The sequence below is a fragment of the Littorina saxatilis genome, linkage group LG11 (assembly GCF_037325665.1).
Source record: "Littorina saxatilis isolate snail1 linkage group LG11, US_GU_Lsax_2.0, whole genome shotgun sequence".
NCBI classification, from domain to species: Eukaryota; Metazoa; Mollusca; class Gastropoda; order Littorinimorpha; family Littorinidae; genus Littorina; species Littorina saxatilis.
Window position 1 is genome coordinate 20,647,802 of NC_090255.1, and position 10,863 is coordinate 20,658,664.

At 41.2% G+C, this 10,863-nt stretch overlaps 1 protein-coding gene across 2 annotated transcripts in view; it reads right to left on the reverse strand.

The window, feature by feature from the left end:
* LOC138979981 (leucine-rich repeat-containing protein 14-like) overlaps nucleotides 1-10,863 on the reverse strand; it is a 12,092-nt gene continuing 1,229 nt past the window's right edge. For both annotated transcript variants that reach the window (XM_070352746.1, XM_070352745.1), the window contains exons 2-11: nucleotides 10,590-10,863; nucleotides 10,015-10,157; nucleotides 9,135-9,242; nucleotides 7,881-7,988; nucleotides 7,262-7,394; nucleotides 6,718-6,796; nucleotides 5,805-5,927; nucleotides 4,510-4,773; nucleotides 2,977-3,141; nucleotides 1-1,021 (exon numbers count right to left, since the gene is read on the reverse strand). The exon at nucleotides 10,590-10,863 is cut by the window's right edge and continues 22 nt beyond it. In XM_070352746.1, coding sequence (XP_070208847.1) covers nucleotides 755-1,021; nucleotides 2,977-3,141; nucleotides 4,510-4,773; nucleotides 5,805-5,927; nucleotides 6,718-6,796; nucleotides 7,262-7,394; nucleotides 7,881-7,988; nucleotides 9,135-9,242; nucleotides 10,015-10,157; nucleotides 10,590-10,863 — 1,664 coding nt within the window. In that variant the 3' untranslated portion in view covers nucleotides 1-754. The remainder of the gene's footprint in view (nucleotides 1,022-2,976; nucleotides 3,142-4,509; nucleotides 4,774-5,804; nucleotides 5,928-6,717; nucleotides 6,797-7,261; nucleotides 7,395-7,880; nucleotides 7,989-9,134; nucleotides 9,243-10,014; nucleotides 10,158-10,589) is intronic.

The window sequence follows — 10,863 nt, forward strand, 5'->3', positions numbered from 1 at the left end:
GACAAGCCTACAGTCTGATGTGTAGCTTGCCTCTGTGTTTCTATGGAAAAGCAAGGCTAAGCGACTCTTCCATAACTCATACAAAAAACCGACAAGAGTTGTTTCCGGAATTCACCAGTAGTAAATCATCAAGAATGTCCATGAACAAGGCCCTTGCGAAGAACACAGTCCTTTCTCTCAGAACGTTCAATCCTCCATGAAAATTCCAACCTACACAGCCTTCATCAGAAGAGCACACACACTTATTGTGCATGGCTGTGCACATATCACTGTCCTGAACCACACTTCACCCAGAAGACACTCAGAATGGCAGGTCATTCACAATATCCATGCCCAAGGCTCTGGAGACTCAGAGTCATCCACAAACAAGGCTCCAGAGACTCAGAATTGCAGGTCATTCACAGTATCCATGAACAAGCTCTGGATACTCAGAATTGCAAGCCATCCACAATATCCATGAACAAGGCTCTAGACACTCAGAAGTGCAAGTCATCAACAATATCCACAAACAAGGCTCTAGACACTCAGAATTGCAAGTCATCAACAATATCCATGAACAAGGCTCGAGACACTCAGAATTGCAAGTCATCCACAAACAAGGCTCTTGACACTCAGAATTGGAAGTCTTCCACAATATCCATGAACAAGGCTCTGGACACTCAGAATTGCAGGTAATCCGCGATATCCACGAACAAGGCTCTAGCGACTCAGAATTGGAAGTCTTCCACAATTCCATGAACAAGGCTCTAGACACTCAAAATTGCAGGTCATCTACAATATCCATGAACAAGGCTCTAGAGAAGAGCACAGTCTCCAGGCGAACGTCCCACCGACCGGCAGCGTACAGTTTTCTGGTGATTTTGTTGGCCACATCCTCGATGCCGTTCCAGTTGTTGAGCTCGTCGACCAGGCTGGTTACTAAGGTGATGCAGATCTTCTGGAAGGTGGGAATGCTGGCACATGCCAGGCAGATGTCCACCTGGTGTTGAGGGCTCATCACTATGGCTGCTACGTCCAACACCTGCAAACACACATAATGTGTCATTTACACAAGTTAAATCCAATGAGTTTCATACAACATACACCACTATGGGTGCTACGCCCAATACCTGGAAACACACGTAATGTGTCATTACACAAGTTAAATCCAATGAGTTTCATACAACATACACCACTATGGGTGCTACGCCCAATACCTGGAAACACACGTAATGTGTCATTACACAAGTTAAATCCAGTGAGTTTCATACAACATACACCACTATGGGTGCTACGTCCAACACCTGGAAACACACGTAATGTGTCATTACACAAGTTAAATCCAATGAGTTTCATACAACATACACCACTATGGGTGCTACGCCCAATACCTGGAAACACACGTAATGTGTCATTACACAAGTTAAATCCAATGAGTTTCATACAACATACACCACTATGGGTGCTACGCCCAATACCTGGAAACACACGTAATGTGTCATTACACAAGTTAAATCCAGTGAGTTTCATACAACATACACCACTATGGGTGCTACGTCCAACACCTGGAAACACACGTAATGTGTCATTACACAAGTTAAATCCAATGAGTTTCATACAACATACACCACTATGGGTGCTACGCCCAACACCTAGAAACGCACATCATGTGTCATTACACAAGTTAAATCCAGTGAGTTTCATACAACATACACCACTATGTGTGCTACGCCCAATACCTGGAAACACACGTAATGTGTCATTACACAAGTTAAATCCAGTGAGTTTCATACAACATACACCACTATGGGTGCTACGTCCAACACCTGCAAACACACGTCAAGTGTCATTACACAAGTTAAATCCAATGAATTTCATGCAACAAAGACCACTATGGCTGCTACGCCCAACACCTAGAAACGCACATCATGTGTCATTACACAAGTTAAATCTAATGAGTTTTATGCTCATCACTATGGCTGCTACGTCCAACACCTGGAATTGCACGTTATGGTTGATACATGTATTACAGAAGTTCAATCTAAAGAGTTTCATGCAACGTACCCCACCCCGTCGCGATATAACCTTCGTGGTTGAAAACGACGTTAAACACCAAATAATGAAAGAAACGTACCCCACTATGTTGACCATCTAAGCAAGCAAAAGCTTTCTTAAAACTTTTTAATCTTTTAACAAACAAACGGTCGAAAGCCATAACATTAAAACAACAACGGTTAAGATAAACAAGAAGAGCAAACGCTCGATCGAGTCACTTTCGCAGTTCTGAATATTATATGAGGCATCAGATGGACAGGAAGAAATTGCTATTCACAACACAATAAGTCACGTTCACATAAAATTTGAGCCCGGTCACTTTTATAGTTTCCGAGAAAAGCCCAACGTTAAGTTGTGTGTTGCCGAACAGAAAAGGCTAGTTATCTCCCTTGTTTTTCTGATAACGTTCGTAAAAGGCTACAGATGTAAATACTTTGATGTAAAGAATAATCCTACAAAGTTTCAATCACATCCGATGAACTTTGTCAAAGATATAAAATGTCTAATTTTTCCTTTGACGCTGACCTGTGACCTTGAAAAAGGTCAAAGGTCAACGAAACCATCGTTAAAGTGTAGAGGTCATTGGAGGTCACGACTAAACAAAATATGAGCCCGATCGCTTTGATAGTTTCCGAGAAAAGATATAAAATGTCTAATTTTTCCTTTGACGCTGACATGTGACCTTGAAAAAGGTCAAAGGTCAACGAAACCATCGTTAAAGTGTAGAGGTCATTGGAGGTCACGACTAAACAAAATATGAGCCCGATCGCTTTGATAGTTTCCGAGAAAAGTCCAACGTTAAGGTGGTGTCTACGGACGGCCGGCCAGACGGACGGCCGGACAGACTAACACTGACCGATTACATAGAGTCACTTTTTCTCAAGTGACTCAAAAATACAATACAGGATTGCAAATGTGCACAGTTATAGCAACAAAGCTGACCTTGAGTTGTTTGAGACTGGTGCGAAGGACACTGCAGAGTCGGTCCACCTGGACGTCGGGCAGGTTGTTCTGCGACAGGTTGAGCACGGCCAGCCTGGGGAAGCTCTGCAGGATGCTAACCATCGTCTTCATGGCCTGCGACCGCTCCTCAAGGTAGTAATGGAGCTGTGGGAAAACAGAGCCACAGCTACAATTGACGAATTCCGAAAATAACAGCAGCTAAGTTGGAAATGTTTGATTGAATAAAAAAAACGAACTATTTTTTTAAATAACTCTGTTGGGCTTCAACTTTGAATGGGTTGTAAAAGAGTGAATACGCTTCCATTTTTACTTGGAAAAAAAACTAGAAGGGCCAATCGCTTGCGAGGGGTGTGTGTGTAACTCAGGACAGGAGAAAATGGAGAAGAAAAAAAACTGACCATCGGTTGCCTTGGTAGCAATCCAAGATGGCCGCCAAACTGCCACTTTTTAAAACCCTAAGGCTTCTACAAAACCACATGGAATTTGTTTTGATGCTTGTTTCGGCATCCCCATAATTATCACAGCACAGAAAGACCGTACGAATACATCCCAGCATGCCCCCATCCCCTTTGTTCTCTGGAGAGAGAGATGCAAACTGTGCAATCTTTAAATACTTCATAATCAGACAAAAGACCAGGACATTTTTTTGATAAAGACATTCCTTCCAACAAACCTTAAATAAAGTGCATGTAGTAAGAGGAAGGGGCAAAATAAATTAGAAAAAGACAAAAGACAAACAAAGCTCTCTTAATAATAATAATAATATGGCAGATTTATAGAGCGCTTGAATTGGTGAGAGGTCAAGGCAGGTGAAGTAGCCCGCACGTTGAACATCTCTCATGCTGAGTATTTTCGTGTTTCTATAACCCACCGAACTCTGACATGGATTACAGGATCTTTTCCGTGCGCACTTGGTCTTGTGCTTGCATGTACACACAAAGGGGGTTAAGTCACTAGCAGGTCTGCACATAAGTTGACCTGGGAGATCGGAAAAATCTCCACTTTTAACCCACCAGGCGGCAGCGACCGGGATTCGAACACACGACCTTCCGATTAGGAGGCCGACGTCTTACGACCACGCCACTGCGCCTTCTGCTTATGGACAAATCACCAGTAAAAGAGGGGGAAAGTTCACTTACTTTTGCATGGGCGTTTGATTCAGTCAGCCCTTTCAGATAGCAATGGAGCTAAGACGAAGACATAAAGGGAGAGAAAAGCCCTTAAACTTACTGGGAAATCTGATAACGAACCCCCTACTCACTCTGCATATACCTGAATGTCTAAAACAACAAACTTGCGCATAGAAATGACACACTAGGGGGAGCATGTATCAATCAAAATATATACAAATGTTGCGACTTACAAAAGAACAGATTCTGAAAAAAAAGAAAATACATACAGTCCGAAAAAAATCACATAGTATTCACAGATACACTTGCCCCAAACAATGAATTTAAGCACGCAAAAGAAAAAAGAAGAAAAAAAGACAGAAACAAATGGAAGAAAACTTACGGCCCCAAGGTTGAGTTTGCTCAGGTTCAGCTCTCGTAAAGATGCCGCATGTTTAGACTTTGCCAATGCTTCAAGGTCAGAAACATTCAGGTCACACCCTCGTAGACCAAGGTACTGCAATGGCCTTGACACCGATGCAAGGACCTCGCCAAGGCAACCGAAGAGGAAGTTGAAACTGAGGTCAAGTCGCACCAGGAGAGGAAACTCGGAGAGAAAATTACACAGGGCTTTGCGGACTTCTGTTTTACTGCGCGTCTTCCCATTCTACAAAAGGAGAAAAACAAACGAAAAAAACAATGAGAGTTCAGCAGTCTTTAAAATGAAGATTAAGATTGTTTCAATATCTCTATAGAGTGGAGCCCCCTCAGTTTGAGACCACATCTGTTTTTAACCCCTTCGCTGCCCACCCCGTACTAGGTACGTGGTCATTTTCGGTTTGTCGTACGCCCATAACCGTACCTAGTACGGGGGATTTGCATCATGCAGCAACATTTCAGGACATTTCTGAAAACTAAATGGGAGGTAACCACTGTCCAAGTACTTGTAGGGGTTCTAAACACAGTTCTTTCCCATTGACCGTTCGGATAAGTTAGTACCACGTGGTGAAAACTTTGTTAGAAATGTAGAACCGATCGGGATTCACAATGGCGGCCGAAAGTCGGACCTCAACTCGTAGACCTGTTTTCAAGCGATACAGTGTTCTGGAAGCTCTACAAGAAGTGATTTATGGATTACCACACAGAAGAATACTTTTATGGGCTGTAATGTGAGTACCTGATGTTTGACACCAGTTTTAGCAGTGTTTTGTGTGGTTTTACGTGCTGCAATGTGTGTGTGTAAGTCCGGAAACAGTAATTTTTGACAAAAATGGTCATTATATCAATTTTTACTATAACAATCACAAAGTCCAATGATCATGTCGTCCTATAATAGCCAAGGGTATAAGCAAAACACATGCCAAAGATCTAAGAGATATCTCAATAAATGATCGAGCAGTGAACAGATTAGTGAACCTACCGAAGAAAGCGAAATTTTGCCCTGGCACACAGCAATACCAAAATGCTGTTATACTGTGGCAGTGAAGGGGTTAAAACCCTAGTTTTCCATATTTTCTGTCCATAACTTCTGTAAATCGACCTCCTTTTTCAGACTCCCACTTTCATAAGATCTGATTTACTCAGAACGTCCCCTTCAGATGTAAAATAATTTATTTCTTACAAGCGTAACCACAACAACAACAAAACTGTACGAATCTTACACATGTAACAAAATAGAAGAAAAGACAAATGTGCAACCTGAAGGTAAATGTTGCAGTCCTGTAGCTCAATGGCCTGAAGGTTTTTGAACTTGTACAGCGTGGGCGCCACGTACTTGAACACTCCGTCATCCAACTGTCGCAAAGACAACCCCTCCAAAAACTGAAAACAGCAATTTGAACATAATTTTAGTGTCAATGAACCATGTATCCATAATCCAATACTGGCAATAGTATGATCCAAGTGACGCCCCAATGCATTGAAGCTCAAAATGACTATTAGTTATCAGGAGTTTTCAGTCAGCACAATTTAACTCTCAAGCCTCCAGTGTTCTGTTCCATCTTCACTTCTCTCCGTATCATTCTGTCAACAAGTTATAGATACTGTGATGAAATGGGACGCGGAAAAATAAGTTGTGTCCGCGGATATCCGCGGATTCGCGGAAAAGTCCCACCCCTGAGTATGAAACTGTGCGCTTTGGTGTATTTGGCAAAGCAAGTTTGAATAAGAATATAAGAATTAGACAGGTGGCTAAAGCACATGCGCAGACAAGCAAAGGCCGACAGACATGCACACACACCTACTCTCTCTCTCTCTGACAAAAATATTCACAAACGTTTCTCTCTCTCTCTCTCTCGCTGACAAAAATATTCACAAATGTGTTTCTCTCTCTCTCTCTCTCTGTCTCTCTCTCTCTCTCTCTCTCTCTCTCTCTCTCTCTCTCTCTCTCTCTCTCTCTCTCTCTCTCTCTCTCTCTCTCTCTCTCTCTCTCTCTCTGTCTCTCTCTCTCTCTCTGACAAATGTATTCACAAACGTTATCACCCCTCTAATGACCTTGACAACAACACAACTGCCAACTATGCCTCCTCAATACTCATTCAAACATTACTCAAACAGTTCAGGACAAAAGAAGATCCTTGCTGGAATTAACCAAAAAACAGTATTCACTCACCTGTGTATCATGGCCATTTAAAACTGCATAGGGAGACAGTATGAAATCAGGGTCAGATTGCACCGTCCATGCACTCGTTCTGTTGACATCAAAAACAAACACCTTGAAATGTAACACAATCAACACATTAATACTTCTTCTTCTTCCCCGCGTTCATGGGCTGAAACTAGCTCCCACAAACTCTCGCGCTTTTTTGCACGACCAGGTTTGTGATGTGTAAGACTGATTACAAATTTATAACAATGCCGTATACAATTAATTGAATCAATGGAGCAAAACAAGCTAAGCTTATAAACCTGCTCTTAAAAATCCAACAGACATTGGATCTGGTGGACAATATGACGTATGTAAATAGGATAGTTGGATTTGTAAAAGGGGAAAAAGAAAGAAAAAACCTTGTATTTTGGCTTCTCCAATATTGACTTCTTTTTTTTTTAAATCAGGATCATGCAATTTTCAAGCTTCAACAGAATGATCTACCTATTCTTTTTTTTTTAAACCAAGCATAAAATCTGACATGCTTTTAAACGATAAGAAAGCTTACCTGAAGAAGAGCTGTGAGACCTGAATCTTGAGAGGGGTGACATTACGAAGACAGTTGGCCACAAAGTAATCTTGGAACAAGGAGTCTGTGGATGTGAACTGGAGAGAATCGATCTTCACCAGTAGCTCCTGGCCTGAATGAACAAAACAGACACACTCGTTCAGCATACTCATTATGTTTCCTTACTTTTTAACATCCTGAAGAAGGCAGCGTCAAGCTGTCAAAGTATTGATTAAGAATGTACCAAACCTGGTTATTGTTGTTTTCTCTTTTTGTTTAATTCATTATGTTAAAGTACAAGTTTCACAGTTCTTTGAGCCAAGTACCAAGAGTTAGATAAAATAATCATCATCCCTACAACACCAAAACCTGTGCAAATCACACTCAAAAAATTGTGCAATCTTATTTGTCTTTTAATAATAATGACAGCTTATATAGCACGAACCACAGTAATCTATGCTCTCTGCGCTTTACATATTAACTATGAATACAGACATAGTATTTAAACAGCAAATACATATACATTTCTTGCACCGAAAGGATTGTCAAAGGCAACTGTCATGGTCTGCGCATAAGAAATTACACCCAAACTATAATGTTTGCACTAACAAGTTGATACCTTTTTGAATGTTGATATGGAAGTCTTTACATCTGGACATGAGCGTGGCAACCTTGTGTTCCAACACTGTAGCGATGTGGCTGGCGATCGGCTTGTGATGAGCTAACCCTGCACAATATAAAGTTCACAATAAAATAAAAACAAACAAACAAGCATGGCATATCATTGGAACGATTAATTTGTGACAAAACAAAACATAATAAATTCACAATTCTTCGTGCTAACAGTCTTCTAAGTGGACAGACAGACAAACATTTATGATACAGATAATAAACTAATCAGAGAAAAATTTTTCAAGAAACCATCTTTATCATCTTGATTACTAATGCAATTATGAGCAAAGTCTGAATAAAAATTGGTAGTTTCCCCCAACAGTGGCATAAGAAAATGTAAGCACGCCTTCACACATCCCTGCATATCAAAGTCGTCGTGAAATGTTGGTGTAACTCATTTTAAACAGTTCTTTGGGAGAAGGACAAAACTGATTATTTGTATTATGAAATCGAGTTTATATTTGTACCTGGTATGGACAGAAAGATAAAGGAATGCCTTTTTTATTGTATTTAACAGAATATTCTCATGGAGAATGATTTACTTAATCTAGAAGACAGAAACATTAAAACTGCCAAGAATCGAGTTACGCCAAAATTCCACGACGACATCGTTACGCCATACGCTTTTACCAAACTGAGTGCTAGCCACTTTACTTTCTTTCTCGTCCCAAGCTGGCTTTGATTGTTTACCAGAATTTGGGATTTAAACGTTGACACATAACTGAACATTTTACTGAAGGACAGAGTGACTAACCAGTGAACGCACAGAAGATGTTTCAAGTCAAACTTTGAACTTGTCAACTCTAAGTAGATAACCAGTTTCTAATGTATATTTTCACTGTGTCGTAAATAACGATGTTAACATTGTTTGTCACACATTCTTCTTCTTCGTTCATTGGGTGAAACTCCCACGGCTTTTACTTGTTGGACATTTTTTACCCCGCCGTTTAGGCAGCCATACTACTTTTGGGGTTGTTTGTCTCACCAACAGTCACTTTGTTTTTTAGATGTTGCTATAAAAAAAGGGATTTGATGGGCAAGCACGTATTTCTAACCTCTACTTGATAAAATTAAACTTGCGCCGACATCTCACACAACCAAAGAAATCTCATGTGCAATGTTAATGTACCTTTGCCTGTCAAATCACAAAGTTAACTTCTTCGAATGATTTTTATGAAGCAAAAAGCGTTGTGAAACATACCTGCATTGTCAATGACCATCTGAGTGAGTCGCTTCACGTCAGCGAGCGTTCGTCTGGGCAAGGAGATAAGGGGCCACAACTGTGCTATCAGCATGGAGAACCCTTTGTCTGGAACAAATGGCATTCACATTTAAAAGACAAAATGGGTAACTGGTACACAACATGCAACAAGACCAAAATTTAAAAAAAGAGAAGTAAAACACGATTACTTTTATAATTGATAAAGGCCCATTGTCAACACTAACTTACAAATCTGTACAATAATTCATTATCACCATTTGTCTACAACGTGGACAAGATTTTTAACTTTTTAAAAAAAATCAAGATTTTTAACAAGATTTGAAGTACAAAATGTGGAAGTGATCATGATTTAGAACCTTCTTTTTACTTTAACAGACCTGATTGTAAATAGTTTTAAGCATGAAGTTCACCATGTGAGCTGAAACAAAATTGCATCGGTCTCGAATAGCATTTACTGCTGAAGAGATGATGCACAATTTGTTTGTTTGTTTGCTTAACGCCCAGCTGACCACGAAGAGCCATATCAGGGCGGTGCTGCTTTGACATATAACGGGCGCCACACACAAGACAGAAGTCGCAGCACAGGCTTCATGTCTCACCCAGTCACATTATTCTGACACCGGACCAACCAGTCCTAGCACTAACCCCATAATGCCAGACGCCAGGCGGAGCAGCCACTTTTGCCAATTTTAAAGTCTTAGGTATGACCCGGCCGGGGTTCGAACCCACGACCTCCCGATCACTAGGCCAACCGTGCCGGTATGATGCACAATGATGACCAACCAAGCCCCAACGAGCAAAACGGAACATTGTTCAAACTTCAACCTCTTATCAGTGCACATCAGTAAGTGAAACATACTCAGCTTAAATCCTCGGAGATCCAGACAGTTCATTTTGCAGCATTTGCGACGGCGCAGAAGTCCTCTAAGGATGACCAGATCAAACCCCATCTCCTCTTGAAAGATGTCGTGATAGCCTGTCCCTTGCAGCAGCTCGCGGAGACTGGTGATAACACGAACAAAACAAAAATTATCATGGGTTTTTTTTCTCCCAAAATTGTAAAAAAGAAAACACTTGACCTCCCCCCCCCCCCCCCCCAAAAAAAAATCTCTTTTTACTTCAATATTAAATACCTTCATAAATACCTTAATTTCACAGGTCATTGCGAAGACTGGCACCACAAACAAAAGAAAAATTATTATCGTTGGTTTTTTTCCAAAGTGGTGAAGGAGAAAGCACCTGACAATCCCCCCTCCCCCTCTCCCATTTTACTTTAGTACTAAATACCTCCATTCCACAGGTCATTGTGAAGACTAATATTCATATGTAACACAAACAAACAAATAATTATCATGAGCTCCCCCCCCCCCCCTTTTCCAAATCTCTTTTAACTTCAATACTATGACTAATGGCACCACAAAATAGAACACTTACCACAACGTTTTGAAAGGCCACACAGAAATGATATGACTGATGGCTGAGCACTGCTGTTTGTCCACAGCCACACGGAACAGAGTGACCGCCACGTGCATGGGCAGAACTTTGAGGGCGTCTAACAGCAGCTGTGGGAATCCCACACGGATCCCCGTGGAATCGTTGAGAGCGTCGCAGCATATCTCCTGCAGGGACGGCGCCTCAAACAGCTCTGGAGGCTCCTCTACCCTGGGGTCTCGGGCGTGGTTCAGCTCAAGACTGGTGTAGTTAACAT